At 46.2% G+C, this 15,547-nt stretch overlaps 1 protein-coding gene across 1 annotated transcript in view; it reads left to right on the plus strand.

The window, feature by feature from the left end:
• The first annotated feature begins 4,066 nt into the window (after positions 1-4,066).
• Positions 4,067-15,547, plus strand: part of LOC310668851 (proteasome subunit beta type-7-like) — a 33,207-nt gene continuing 21,726 nt past the window's right edge. Inside the window, exons 1-4 of the mRNA XM_083422205.1 lie at positions 4,067-4,201; positions 5,892-5,985; positions 6,132-6,229; positions 9,194-9,334. Of these exons, the coding sequence (XP_083278331.1) occupies positions 4,128-4,201; positions 5,892-5,985; positions 6,132-6,229; positions 9,194-9,334 (407 nt within the window). The 5' untranslated portion in view covers positions 4,067-4,127. The remainder of the gene's footprint in view (positions 4,202-5,891; positions 5,986-6,131; positions 6,230-9,193; positions 9,335-15,547) is intronic.

Raw genomic sequence — 15,547 nt, forward strand, 5'->3', positions numbered from 1 at the left:
TGCAGAATTGGATAAATTAACAGGAAAGATTTGATATTTGCGAGACCAGAAGTTCATCGAGGACTGGGGAAAATTTACATATTATCTGAAAAGTATATGTGATGAGCAGACAACGCTTGTAGGTTTTCAAAATGTTCTGTGAAAGTATAAGAAATATTGTAAAAAAGGGAATAAGATTAGGGAGGTTATAATTTAAAGGCAATAGAAAAATTAGAAATGTGTAAACAAAAGAAAAGATTAAAACGGAAGATTGGCAGAGAAACTGAGTGGAGTCAAAAAAGAAGACTATGTAATAAATTTCGAAAATTTTTGTATAAATTTGTATTTGAAAATGAATAAAAATATTTTTTAAAAAGAAGAAAAGAAAGTGTGTGTTGGTTATAAGAAGGTTGTGCGCTGCACATATAGTCAAAAGTAAGATTCCGTTCTGGTTGCTGTTGCCAATTTCTTCTTTCCCAATAGTCCCAGGCCACAGATCGAAATCTTGCCTAATTCTTGCATTAAAATCACCCGGGAAGATGATTTTACCCTGCTTAGGCATCTTTGATAGGATGGTATCCAGCTGAGAGTAAAAAATTTCTTTAATGTCTTCATCAGCATTGAGTGTTGGTATGTTGGTATGAGGCTACACGCTCGAGGCTACACACTGCAACTGATGCCCCCAGCGCCTCTCCCTCCTTCCCCTGCTTCTCCACCACCTTGCAACCTAAAAAGGGTCAACAGCTTTGGGGTCCCCCCTTTAAAAAAGGTCGACAACTCTGGGAAACGGGGGGGGGGTGCCAGATATGCTTAAGAAGGCCCCGCCAAGGGGCTTCGTGTCCCCGTTTGGGTGGGAGCGGAGGGAGGGAGGGAGGGAGGAATGGATACGACTCTCACTTTAAGCCACGAGGGTGACTGCGGAGCTGTTTCATCTTGTTGCTCTTTGCTTCCTTTCATGTTTTGGACCATCGGCTTCCTTCCTCTCTTTGCTGCTGTCTTCGCCTCAATGGAAAACTTTGCTCCTCTTTGGGATTGTAGGATAAGACCTGCCAAGGAAAATAAAGAACTTATGTATGCCACAACAGCAGCAAGAGTCTTGATAGCACTGAGGCATTTGATCAAGGTCTGTATCTTAAAATAAGCTTAAAAAATATATTTGCAAATGCTTGTTTCATACCAGGCAGAAACCAGCTGGCTGAGTACTTTTGCAGTTGTTTATTCTCCTGAACAGGGCCCCTCATTGATCTATAGCAGTACCTCAAAGTTATAGAAGGGAATTACAGGCTGGGAGCAAAGGTCATACAAATTACAGAATACAATCAAGCTGCAAAAACACTAATTAAGAGTTGGTAAATAGTTTATCATGGGCCTCCCATCAGCCACATTTGCCTAAGGTTAAAGGGCAAGAGCTAATAGGAACAGCAGCTGGCTGGGAAAACCGAAGAGGCTGCTCTCTGAAGTTGCTTTTAGAAATTGCTTTTAGAAAGTGTTTTTACTAATTCCCTTTTTTTCTTTGAAAAGGCCTTTCCTTTCCTTCTAAAAAGCTATATATGTTAATGTATGAAATATATTGGCTTTAATGTAATTATGCAACCTATTTAGAAAGTAAGAAATGTTAGATTCTTATGTTAGATTCTTATTTCATTGATGGTGTGTGAGGTGAACTCAAGATCTCTGTTTATGACAAAATTTAAAACCATGAGCCATCTGTTTTAGCCATTTGCCCCTGTTGCCAGGGGCAGAAGGGCAAAAGGGCAAAAGGGTAGCAGGGGCAAAGGGTGATCTGGTAATTAAGGTGCCTTGTCGAGGCAAATGTAAGATATATGACTACTTGTCTGCCATTTATGGATAGAAGGAAATATAGCTCTTTGTCTCCCATAAAAGGTAATAGGAAATGGGTGTATCTTTTATGATTGGTTCTAGCAAACAGCCAATAGGAATTTCAACCACGCTGATTGGATAGAGGCAGCCAGAGGAGGAGTAAGGGGGCTGGGCTGAGGAAATATAAGTGCTGGCCATCAGGGCTGGGGTGTGCAGAGCTTTTGGTAACCATATACCACTGTGCCTATCATTTATTTGTCTGACAAATAAATTATTATTTTAATTTTTCTATTGCTGCGTTGAATATTTCATTCCAGCTAAGCGTTAACCACAAGCAGGGTGCTACAGCACAAGGATGGAAGAATGAGGAAACCCCGACAAAAGAACAGTGGCAAGAAAAATTGATGAACTATGAAGAACTGGCTCAACTGACATACAAACTGCGAGACAAGGACAACTGTGCCTTCAAAGAAGAATGGAAACTTTTTACAAATTACTTAAAAGACAACAAAATGAATTGGACTAAAAAGTAAGGTGCGAGACTGGCTTCATTATCACCAGATAATGGAGGCATACAAATTGGACAGAAAAATTGGCTTCCAGGTGGAAAAATCAAAATTGAAAACAGAATTGCTAGAACCCAAAACTAAGATCTTATCAAGAATGTATAACTTGCTGTTGAAATGGAATACTCAGGATGAAACAGTAAAATCTGCTATGATTAAATGGGCTCAAGATGTTGGACATAACATAATGATGGCTGACTGGGAACAGTTATGGACCACTGGTATGAAATTCACGACATGTAATGCCTTAAGAGAGAATATTATGAAAATGATATACAGGTGGTACATGACACCAGTCAAGCTAGCAAAAATCTCATTTGCCCGATAATAAAAGTTGGAAATGTAAAGAAACTGAAGGTACATTCTTTCACCTTTGGTGGACGTGCCCAAGGATTAAGACCTTCTGGGAAATGATCTATAATGAAATGAAAAAGGTGTTTAAATACACCTTCCCGAAGAAACCAGAGGCCTTTCTCCTGGGCATGGTCGGCCAACTGGTGCGAAAGAAGGATAGAACTTTATGTACGCTACAACAGCAGCAAGAATACTTATCGCACAGTTTTGGAAGACACAAGAACTACCCACTCTGGAAGAATGGCAGATGAAGGTGATGGACTACATGGAATTGGCAGAAATGACCGGCAGAATCAGAGACCAGGGAGAAGAGACGGTGGAAGAAGACTGGAAGAAATTTAAAGACTATCTACAGAAATATTGTAAGATAAATGAATGTCAGTATGTCATCGGATCGAACGTAAAAGGTTATTAATAATAAAGTGGTGAAGGAATACAGAAAATTTAAAGGTTAAAAGGTGTAAAATTAAAAGGCTTTAATTTGTTAAGATATTAAGGAGATTAAGATATATTAAGATACCAAGATCAAGTTAAAAATTAGACAAGACAGAGGGAAGGGATTTGCTGATCAAATATATGAACTAGAATACAGTGAAGGGAGGTATGGGGAAGTCTGGGAAATAAGTAAATGCAAGGAATATTATGAAATGGAATTGTTTTTAACTGTTTTTCTGTTTTTTTTTCTTTTGGTATTGCTTTCTTTGTTCTTTTGTATTTTTGTATTTTTCTGTTGTTTTTTCTTATGTAAAAACCTTAATAAAAATATTATTAAAAAGCCCAAAATGAATTGGACTCCTTGGCAGGTTTTAAATAAACATACACAAATTTATTGACTGTTAACATAGTAGACAGATAATATAAAGAATTGTACAATTTTACAGTATGCAGAGAATATGTGGTGAGAAATCAGAGAGAGGAGCTGAGAGAAGTCTGGAGGGGGTGAGGAAGGGAGGGTTTGATGGGGAGATGGGGGGGGGAGGGGGAATAATGAATACATGTTTTGATATTTTCTTATGTTGAAATTGTTAATTAAAAAATCCTTTTTTATTAAAAAAAGGAAATCTTTGCTCCTCTTTAACCAAGCAATGAAAACAAAACGGAATGAAGGATCATCGAAAGCCCCGCGCAAGGTTTTAAATGAGAAAGAGAGACCTTTTTATTTGGACGGGTGGGTGGTTTAAACGCGACGAATGAAGCAGGGCCTTAAGTCCCTTTTCAGCAGCACAGAGAGGTAGGCGAGCGCAGAGGCTCCTCCGCCTCCCTCAGGTTTTGGCGGGAAAGCTGGCGGGGCCCTCCGCGTGACTCATCGACAGAAGCGGCGGGGGCGGCGACCTCCTCCCTCAATCCCGCCGAGGCCGCTTCCGCTTCCGCCGCCGCCTGAGGGGAAACCCATCAAGCCCCAGCAAGATGGCGACGCTCTCCGTCTTGCAGGCTTCGCTGGCCGACGCTGCCGGAGGATTCAGCTTCCACAACTGCGCCCGGTCAGTGGCGGCCGCGGGGGGAGAGCGGGGGAGGCGGCGTGGGGGCCCGGCGGGGCGGCTCCGAGGCCTAGCGAGGCCCTCACGCGGGTGGGAGAGAAAGGGCTCTTCTGAAACAACAACGGTAATAAGTAACGCGCGCGCCGGTGCTGCTGGGGTTTCCCCATGGATCTTCCTTAGCGGCCTTCTTATTCGCTTGATCGCTTAAGCCGCCTTGGGATCCGCGGATGCTTCGTTCTTTCCCGGGAGGGAGGGTCGGGGGCTGAAATGGGGAGGAGGAGCCCCCCCCCCCGGAAGTGGCTGAGCCAGACCTCCAAGGGCCGCCCATGGGGTGAGCGGGCTGGGGGGGACCTTGCCTCTCCTCGCCCTTTATCTCAAAGAGAGAAGGAAGGGCTGTCGCTTCGTCACTATCCACCCCTTGGAAAGCTTAAACCTGCGGGTTTCTTAACCTCCAATGGATTTCTTTCCTCCTCAGTAACTAGGCAGCTGCCAGAGGGTGAAAATAGCGCTCAGGTTCTTTGCTGGGGGGGGGGGGGCGGGGAAACGGGAATAATAAAAATAAAAATAATTTTTATTTAAACCCCACCCTCTCCAGCCAAAACTGGGCTCAGAGCAGCCAACATCAAATGTATAACACATTAACATAAAATCAATTAAAATACATCCTCAAATCAGATCAAGATCAGAATAAAACCCAATCAGATGGCAGCCCGCAGATTAGAGTTGGGGACCTTAAATGCTCACCAGGCCCAACTATTTGTGCTGTTTGTGTTTGTATGGGCCTGTGAGAAAAATTGGGAAGCCACTTTCATGCAAGTGCTTATGAAAGGGGAGGGGGAGTCAGGCTGAACCCTGACCAAAGGCCTGGCTAAACAGCTCTATCTTGCGGGCCCTGCGGAAAGATGTCAGATCCACCTTAATCCGCCTGATGTTGATAATCCCACGTTTGCCCAGTTGCAGGTTCGATCCCTGCATGGGACGGCTTTGTATTCCTGCCTTGCAGGGAGCTGGACTAGGACTAGGTGATTCTTCAGGTCCCTTCCAACACTGCGGTGCTATGAATCCCATTTTTGCCAAATCGTAGCTCCTCCCATAGAAGCAAACGGTTGCTAGTTCCCCCACCCCCAATTATAGCGGGGTGGTGGTGGTAGAAGAGAACTGCAGGGGTGGGGGGAGCGTGAGGGTTGTTGTTTTTGCTCCAAACTGCTTGTGTGTGCGCTGAAATGCCAAGGGAAAACACACTTGCCTGCTCCCCAATAGGGCGGGTGGAGCATGCAAAAGCGATCCACTGTTGTAGCCAACAGCCCTTGGGCAGGCTTACTTAGAAGGTAAGTAAGGTTGGATTTCATTCTAGAGGGATCTACTTATAACCTTCAATTTCTAAGAGTTAAATTTTAAATGCATGACCAGCTTCCGGGGTGTGTGTGTCCTATAATGAACTAGTCAGGGGGCCAGATTCAGGGAGCGATGGGGGTAGGTTGTTACCTTCCTGACAGTGCTTTCTTCCTTTGATTAAATCGGGAGGAGTGGGGTATTGGTGGGCTTGGTGCTTGCATTGGTTCCTTTTGCTGCATTCACTTCTTTCTCATCCTCTGGCAGTTAGAGTAGTCAGGATCTCCTTACACTATTTATGGAGAAGACTCTTTAATTTTTAGCACCAGTGCCTCATTTTCATGATTACCTCCTGTTGTAGGAATTCTCAGCTTGAAGTGGAGGGGACCAAGAAGGGCCTGCGTCTTCCCACAGCCCACAAGACTGGTACCACCATTGCTGGGGTAGTGTTTAAGGTGAGGCCCAATGCTTGTTGCAGTAATAACAGCTTTTTCAGTGTTCGTCCTATGCATGTCTACTCAGAGGTAAGTCCCACTAAGCTTAGTGACACTTGCTTCCAGGAAAGTGGGCATAGGATTGCCATCTCCCTTTCTTTATCTAGGATGGGATAGTACTTGGAGCAGATACAAGAGCCACTGAAGGGATGGTTGTTGCTGACAAGAACTGTTCAAAAATACACTATATATCTCCAAACATTTAGTAAGTATATATATTACTAACCTTTTTCTAGGCCTGCTTATGACCACAGATTTTCTGGAAATGGAAAGTTGCAAAGTACCGTATTTTTCGCTCTATAGGACGCACTTTTTCCCCTCCAAAAATTAAGGGGAAATGTGTGTGCGTCCTATAGAGCGAATGCAGGCTGCGCCGCTAAGCTGAAAGGCAGAACAGGGAGACGGAGCGCTGCAGAGGGCTCCGTCTTGCTGTTCTGGCTTGGGACGGCTGCGCGCAAAGCCTCTCCAGGAAAGCGGGGTGCGTTCACCCCGCTCTCCTGCAGAGGCTAGCAAGGCTGTCCCCAAGCCAGAACAGCGAGACGGAGGGCTCCGTCTCGCTGTTCTGGCTTGGGGCGGCTGCGCGCAAAGCCTCTCCAGGAAAGCGGGGTGCGTTCACCCCGCTCTCCTGCAGAGGCTAGCAAGGCTGTCCCCAAGCCAGAACAGCAAGACGGAGGGCTCCGTCTCGCTGTTCTGGCTTGGGGACGGCTGCGCGCAAAGCCTCTCCAGGAAAGCGGGGTGCGTTCACCCCGCTCTCCTGCAGAGGCTAGCAAGGCTGTCCCCAAGCCAGAACAGCAAGACGGAGGGCTCCGTCTCGCTGTTCTGGCTTGGGGACGGCTGCGCGCAAAGCCTCTCCAGGAAAGCGGGGTGCGTTCACCCCGCTCTCCTGCAGAGGCTAGCGAGGCTGTTTCCAAGCCAGAACAGCGAGAACGGAGGGCTCCGTCTCACTGTTCTGGCTTGGGGACGGCTGCGCGCAAAGCCTCTCCAGGAAAGCGGGGTGCGTTCACCCCGCTCTCCTGCAGAGGCTAGCAAGGCTGTCCCCAAGCCAGAACAGCGAGACGGAGGGCTCCGTCTCGCTGTTCTGGCTTGGGGCGGCTGCGCGCAAAGCCTCTCCAGGAAAGCGGGGTGCGTTCACCCCGCTCTCCTGCAGAGGCTAGCGAGGCTGTTTCCAAGGCAGAACAGCGAGACGGAGGGCTCCGTCTCGCTGTTCTGGCTTGGGGCGGCTGCGCGCAAAGCCTCTCCAGGAAAGCGGGGTGCGTTCACCCCGCTCTCCTGCAGAGGCTAGCGAGGCTGTCCCCAAGCCAGAACAGCGAGACGGAGGGCTCCGTCTCGCTGTTCTGGCTTGGGGACGGCTGCGCGCAAAGCCTCTCCAGGAAAGCGGGGTGCGTTCACCCCGCTCTCCTGCAGAGGCTAGCGAGGCTGTTTCCAAGCCAGAACAGCGAGACGGAGGGCTCCGTCTCGCTGTTCTGGCTTGGGGCGGCTGCGCGCAAAGCCTCTCCAGGAAAGCGGGGTGCGTTCACCTCGCTCTCCTGCAGAGGCTAGCGAGGCTGTTTCCAAGCCAGAACAGCGAGAACGGAGGGCTCCGTCTCGCTGTTCTGGCTTGGGGCGGCTGCGCGCAAAGCCTCTCCAGGAAAGCGGGGTGCGTTCACTCCGCTCTCCTGCAGAGGCTAGCGAGGCTGTTTCCAAGCCAGAACAGCGAGACGGAGGGCTCCGTCTCGCTGTTCTGGCTTGGGGAGGCTGCGCGCAAAGCCTCTCCAGGAAAGCGGGGTGCGTTCACCCCGCTCTCCTGTAGAGGCTAGCGAGGCTGTTTCCAAGCCAGAACAGCGAGACGGAGGGCTCCGTCTCGCTGTTCTGGCTTGGGGCGGCTGCGCGCAAAGCCTCTCCAGGAAAGCGGGGTGCGTTCACCCCGCTCTCCTGCAGAGGCTAGCGAGGCTGTTTCCAAGCCAGAACAGCGAGAACGGAGGACTCCGTCTCACTGTTCTGGCTTGGGGACGGCTGCGCGCAAAGCCTCTCCAGGAAAGCGGGGTGCGTTCACCCCGCTCTCCTGCAGAGGCTAGCAAGGCTGTCCCCAAGCCAGAACAGCGAGACGGAGGGCTCCGTCTCGCTGTTCTGGCTTGGGGAGGCTGCGCGCAAAGCCTCTCCAGGAAAGCGGGGTGCGTTCACCCCGCTCTCCTGCAGAGGCTAGCGAGGCTGTTTCCAAGCCAGAACAGCGAGACGGAGGGCTCCGTCTCGCTGTTCTGGCTTGGGGCGGCTGCGCGCAAAGCCTCTCCAGGAAAGCGGGGTGCGTTCACCTCGCTCTCCTGCAGAGGCTAGCGAGGCTGTTTCCAAGCCAGAACAGCGAGAACGGAGGGCTCCGTCTCGCTGTTCTGGCTTGGGGCGGCTGCGCGCAAAGCCTCTCCAGGAAAGCGGGGTGCGTTCACTCCGCTCTCCTGCAGAGGCTAGAGAGGCTGTTTCCAAGCCAGAACAGCGAGACGGAGGGCTCCTTCTCGCTGGTCTGGCTTGGGGACGGCTGCGCACAAAGCCTCTCCAGGAAAGCGGGGTGCGTTCACCCCGCTCTCCTGCAGAGGCTAGAGAGGCTGTTTCCAAGCCAGAACAGTGAGACGGAGGGCTCCTTCTCGCTGTTCTGGCTTGGGGACGGCTGCGCGCAAAGCCTCTCCAGGACAGCGGGGTAAAGGCACCCGCTCTCCTGCAGAGGCTAGCAAGGCTGTCCCCAAGCCAGAACAGTGAGACGGAGGGCAGAACAGCGAGACGGAACAGCTGCATAGGCTTGGGTGGATGCACCTTGAACGCACCTTGTTTTACAGGGGGAGAACAAGGAAAAAATATTTTTTCCCTGTTCTCCCCCTCCTATGGTCCGGTGCGTCCTATGGTCCGGTGCGTCCAATAGAGCGAAAAATACGGTATTTGTTTCTAATGGAGGGAACCAGGGAAAAGTAGGAAGAAAAAGCATGGGTATTTAATTGTTCATGTTTCACAAAGGGCTTTCTCTGTCCTCTCCTGAAATGACCACCTGCTTTAATGGACTAAGACTGTCTAGTTAGCTCTTGATTCCTATAGAGTGGCAAATGTGTTCCGGGGGTTTGTGGGGCGGCTGCCAACCAATTGTGGCCATGGCTTCTAGATAATTATTCAGAAGCTACTTGTTTACTAAATGAAGTAAATATGTTTGCAGTTGTTGCGGGGCTGGAACAGCTGCAGACACAGAAATGACAACTCAGTTGATCTCTTCTAACATTGAACTCCACTCGCTCTCAACTGGACGGCTTCCAAGGGTGGTCACAGCCAACCGGATGCTCAAGCAGATGCTCTTCAGGTAACTGGCTTGTGGACTGAGCAGTGCTATTGCCACTGTTTGCCTCCTCCCCTTTCTCTCTTCATTCAGTTAAGCAGTATACAGACACATGTAGTTGGGAAAGTTCAGCAGCTGAGTGGCATGTTCTGAAATATGTGTGTGTTTAAACAATTTTACAAGCAGAAGCCTCCAGGGGCAGCATTTAAAAATGGAAATTTTTGTGTTTGTCATCAGCATTCAAAATTAACCAGTCTCCAATCTCTTTTTCGACTCAGTAGCGCCACCTAGCAACCAAAATGAGATTTCCAGCTATGTGATTTGTGACCAAGATCTCTGGCTGCGCAGGAGAGCCAAGGGCAGTGTCCTAGGACTGAAGCGTTCCCTTTCTGCTTGCTCCCCAGGGAACTATTTGATGGGCTAAAGGAATGTCTCCCTGGGGCCCAAAGCAGCCTTAATTGTGGTTCCTTCTCACTGCTGTTTTTGTTACCACCCCAAAATACAAGTGTTGAAATACCTCCCATCTAGCCGTGGCTGCCAGGCCACTGCACACTTCTGCACAAAGGCTTGGACTTGCCAGCCAAGTTTCCAAGTTTTATTGCGGCAAAAGCCAGTAACACTAAACACCACAGGATCAGACAAAAATAATTCAACAATGGCATCAGAAAAGAGAGGGGGAAAAAAAGGATTACACAAGGGAACTTCGCATTGTGCCATTCAACAGAGGAGATTTACACTTCCTGATTACTAAAGTGCAAAATTTGGCCACCTCATATGATATTGAGCTTGAGGAATCTTCCAGAAGGTATTTTCGTAAAATTTCGGGGGAGGATTCCAAATAATGTTGTAGGGGTATAAATTTTGATAAAAGTGGCAAAATAAATTGAACTCGTTCTTCACTATAAAATTTGCAAAATAGAAGGATGTGTGTGACAGATTCTACCTTATTAGACATACAGGGGCAGAGACGTGCATGCATTGGTACCCGCGTGAATTTGCCGTACAGCACTGCTGAGGGCATTGTCTCAAAGCGGGCTCTAGAAAAAGCCCATCTATAAGCTTCGTTAGTGATGTTAGTTAAGTAAGGGGCAGCTGCAAAATTAGGCCAAGCTTTTAAACATCTATACGTCTCCGGGAGTAGGGCATCTTCTTGTTGTAATTCGACATCGTAAAGTCTCTGAGTGATAATTGCTTTTGCCTTGTTCAGAGTTCCAATAAAGAGATTTTCAGGGTTTAGGCCAATTTGTTTGATCTTATTAGTTATTTGCATAAGCCAAGGAGGGTAGGGAACTGCGGCCAGGAAGCAAGCTAACAGTCCCTTAGGATTGTAATGGATTTTCAGCCAGAGGGATATTGCTTGCTCCCAGACTTTTAATTCCACTCTGGGCAGTCCTGCCTCTTGCCTTAAGACTGCATTAGGTGTACACCTTGGGGTAGCAAATAATGATCTTAAGAATTTTGATTGAACTGTTTCAAGGGTCTTAAGGTTGGCAGAGGGGCTAATTTGAGAACCATACAGGAGTTGGGCTAAAGATTTTGCCTGAAAAACTTTTAGGGCCATCGGGAGAAAGCCAGCTCCTTTCCTTCTGAATAATCTAAGGATGGCATTTGCACTTCTTCCTGCTGATATAGCTGATGTAGTCAGGTGTGTTGACAGTTTGGCATTATAAGAGAAAGTAATGCCTAAGTATTGGAAGGTCTTAGTCTGTTCAATGGCGTTTCCCTTTACGCTCCAATTATCTTTCGTGAAGGAACGGTTAAAATGTACAATGTTAGTTTTAGCAAAGTTAATTGTTAACAGTTCAGTGTTACATTGATCACTAAACTTTCCTAAGGCACGTTTCAGACCCACTTTGGTTTGAGAGAGAACCGCGTCATCCGCATACATTAAAACTGGTACTTTTCTGCCGTTAGAGAACACGGGGGGGGGGGTTCAATTTCACGGCAACATGTGACCAGGGAGTTAGCATAGATGTTAAATAAAAATGGGGCTAATAGGCATCCTTGTTTAACTCCTCTTTGGACTGGGATTTCTCTAGAGAGTCTGCCGTCCTGTGCGAGTCTTATCTGGAGGGTATTGTTCTCATGAAGCTTAATCATCAGAAGTAATAACCTTCTGTTAATACCCATATTGGCCAATTTGGCCCAAAGCCTACCCCTGGATACAGAATCAAAAGCTGCCTTTAGGTCCACAAAGGCCGCATACAATGACTTTTTCCAATGTTTCACATACTTATAGACAAAATAATCTAACACTAAGCAGTGATCTATGGTGGAACGTCCAGATGTAAATCCTGCTTGTTCAATTTCTAGCAAGTCATTATGATCTAACCATTCACATAATTTTAGACATAGATGTTTTGTGTAAAGTTTGCAGATCACATTCAGAAGACTAATTGGTCTGTAATTGGATGGGTCAGAGGGGTTGCCCTTTTTAAATATAGGAACAATTATAGCCAGTCCCCAATCTTTAGGGATTTCAGTTATGAAATCTATATGAAAATAGATTTGCAAGAACCAGAGCCCACCAGTTTATTTGCGCTTTCAGAAGTTCAGCAACAATGAAATCACTTCCTGGGGCTTTGCCAGATTTCATTTGTAGAATTAACGAAGTGATTTCAGTTTCAGATGTTGGGGGCCATGGTGTGTCATTATCTAAGGGGGTGTTAAGCAGCGCAGAGGGACGATGTTTGCAGGGATTATTGTGCCCTCGTTAGAAGCTTTGGTTTGACTGGAAATAATTTTCCAGAAGTTGGTATTGTCTTTTTCTATTGACGCTTTTATGAGGGCCTGCCAAATGAGGGAGTCTGCGGTTCTTTTTTTTTGGTTTTTAATAACTCTTTGTAGTTCTTTTTTTTAAGTTGTAACTCTAATTTAGTGAAAGGGTTAGGATTTTGCTGGAAGACCTTAAAGCATTCCTTGAGTATAAGTTTTGCCTGGATGCACTCGCGGTCAAACCATTTTTTGTTGGTAGGGGACTCATTGTGGTTAGGTCTCCTGAGTCTTGACAATAACGGTTGGAGTTTTCGGATTAAAGTGTTATAAAGGTCAATTGGGGAGGTCTCTTCAGTGTCGTTGGAGGTCAGATCAGCCCAGAGGAGTTGACCTTCCATTGATTGTGTCCAAATGCTAAAATTGTTATTGACATAAGGGGACCATTTAATTCTGGATCTACCTATTTGTTGTTGAACATTAGGATCAGGTGTCTGTGGGGCGAGCCCACATCTAGAGGGTTTCCAAAATTCAGTCCTTTTAAGATTTAGGGGTAGATGGTCACTTTCGGTTCTTATATCTACAGTAAATTCAATATATTCATCGAAGAGTTCATGGGAGGCAAGGATGTAGTCAATAACAGAATGCCTTAAGCCTGACGAATAAGTAAATTGGCCAGGGCAGTCTCCCAAGGAGAGGCCGTTTAAAATAACAAGGTTTAATCTAAGTGCCATTAGAAAAAGACATGTACCAGCAAAATTGGTAACTGGGTCAAGTGAATGACTCCTTAATAGGGGCCAATGTTCATCATTAGCATTTAGGGGACCCATTCCACTTTCGTTGATTAGCTGTTCGTCTGAGTGGCCTAGCCTTGCATTAAAGTCCCCACCAATAATTAAGGAGGCAGAGGGAAACTTATTTGAGACAAAGAGAATGCAGTCTTCCAATTCGTTCCAGATGTTTTTGAAATCAGTTTGTTTCATAAGTGGGTGAATATAAACATTGATGCATATGATCTTGAAGTGGGTAGAGAATATTTTAACAGCCAAAATCCATTTTTATCGATTTTCAATTGGATAGGGGAGGTTCCTAGATCTGTCGATACGAAGGTACTCAGACCTCCCGCCGGTCTTCCGCCTTTTGGGCCCATTGAGGCACAGGAATGGAAAGCAAAATAATTGTGTAGTTCAAAAGGATTTTGCATCCAGGTCTCTTGGAGCAGAATGATCTTGAACTGTGATACGTAGTTTAGAACGTCTTTGTCCATTGTTTTCGATTGCCATCCAGCAACGTTCCAGGATAGTAGTAGAGGTGAGAGTCATTTTGTCTCTTCAATAACATCTAGGGCTTTCCCGGGGTCGTGGAAGATACATCCATTAGATGGTAAAGTCTCCGGTAAGGTGATTAGGGGTGCCACAGAGATTTTGGCGTGGATTTCAGTTGGCCGGAGTAGGGGTGTGTGTTCTAACGTGGCCAGAGGAGATTCATAACCCATTTTTCACACCACGTTAGGTGGGGTATTTGCCTCTTTTGTGGGCGCTAGGTCTTCAGAGTTGCAGAGATAGAGTAGTAACTCATCTAGTCTGTCCGTTATCTCTGCTTGTTCGGCTTTTGGCAGATGGGAGAAGGAAACAAGTAACTCCTGCTCCATCGAATTCTCTAGATGAGTAGCCTTTGATAGGAGGGGCATGGGGGACTCTGTCCAGCTAATTAAGTCTGAGGGTGGAGAGGTAGAGCTCGTAGTAGGTGGAGTGTCCTCATTTTTAATTGCTGTCCTTTTAGCTGGAAAGTAGGGTATAAGAGGGCAAATCTTAGTGTTGATAAAAACTCTTGTAATAAAAATTCCATAATTAGACAGGAAGCTTCGTAGGGACATCATGTAAGTTGGAAACTTTTTGGATTCGAAGGAGAGCAGTATCCTCTGCATGTGTGGCTTGCTGTAAATGTGGACAGTGGATTTCAGATCGATGGAAAGGGGATTTACTCCCAAAAGCTCGGCTAGATGCCTTCTTGCGACATGTGTAGACTACCAGTTAACAACCTGACCTTTGAAGGGGAGGATAATTAAACAGAGTCTAGTGGCTTGTAGTGAAAGCTTGTAGGAAGATACGGTGTATAAATCTTCCACAGTTTGTTCATTTTCAAATTTTCAGCCAGTCTGCGAAGTTGCACGCAGTAGTACAGGTACTCTAGGTGTTGGTTCGGCCCTATCCTCCGGTGAAGCATCTACGGGGCTGACATTAACTTTTGGGGATACAAAGGATATAATCTTCTCTAGGGAGCCTTTGATGTCTCTTACGTATTTAAAAATATAGTCCACGGTTTTAGCCACAAGGTCTAACGTGGTAGAGTGTTCAAGTAGTAATTCAGAGAGATGGTTTTCTTGTTCTCTGATACAGTCTTCCGCCTGAATGGGCATAGTTGGAACTTTTTTTGGGACCTTTTGGTCTCGTGGTGGTGTTGTTTAAGGGGTTAGTGGGTTGTTTAGTGGATAGTTCCTTCGGTGTAGTTTCCTTATCTATTATCTCTGCTAAAGGAGAGAAGCTATTCAAGGTCGGAATATTAAAAATATCCTTTGTTTTTCCATAAAAGAATTCGCTGATTTTGGTTTGCTTGGTGAGAGGCAAGCATGCCATTTCCTCTAAGTCCTCAGACTCTCTGCAGCGTTTTCCAGCCCCCCTCCTCGCATCAGCAGGGTTGTCTAATTGCTGAGTCATCTCTCCCTTTCCCTCGCTCTTCTATCTTCCCTAGGTTTTTCAAAGAGTCAAGGAAGTATTTTCCTTGAAAGTATCCTAGTCAGGGGGGAGTAGTATGCCAAAGGTTATCGGCATAACACTAAATTATGCTCCGTCTGTGCCTCCAGACTTGTGATGGGGACAGCCCATGCGTCTTCCTGTAAACTCTTCGCAATGTGATAAGATAGTCAATTCAGCTTTAAACTCCCAAGAAGAGTCAGAGATACAAAGCGTGGGATAGAATGCGGTGAGGTGCTTAGATTTATCAGAACTCAGTGTTCATTAAAAAAGTCTTTAAAAAGAGTAAGAAAAAGAGAAAATAAAAAGATAAAATCAACGGGCTCACATTAGTTTTTTTTTTTTTTGAAATAATTTTTATTAACAGGCCAATCACATCACATTGTTCAAATCACATTAATTCCAAATTATACAGCCAAATTTTAAAATTTTTGGGGGGTACCCATACATCAAGCTCAGCACGAGTCCAAAATTCCAGATGACTCCAGACATCACTTATTTGCTGCTTTTATTAAACAGTTCCATCCAGTTCGATTCGGATAGATCTTTATTACCTTCTTTCTCTTCTTGTTGTTATCATTTATTCCTTTCTTTGCGATCTCTGATGGTTTTCACAAACAGATTGAAGATTTGGCGTCTCTGTGTGGGTTTTGTGCTCTTCCAAACTCATATTATTCAGGAACGACCTCTGTTAGTCTTCGGTCGGTCCATTATTTTTCCTCAGGCTAGCCCAATAAATCAAACATTATCAGGGGCTCTGTCAGGTCAAACT

Source organism: Podarcis tiliguerta (genome assembly GCF_965153285.1).
Source record: "Podarcis tiliguerta genome assembly, chromosome: W".
Lineage (NCBI taxonomy): Eukaryota > Metazoa > Chordata > Lepidosauria > Squamata > Lacertidae > Podarcis > Podarcis tiliguerta.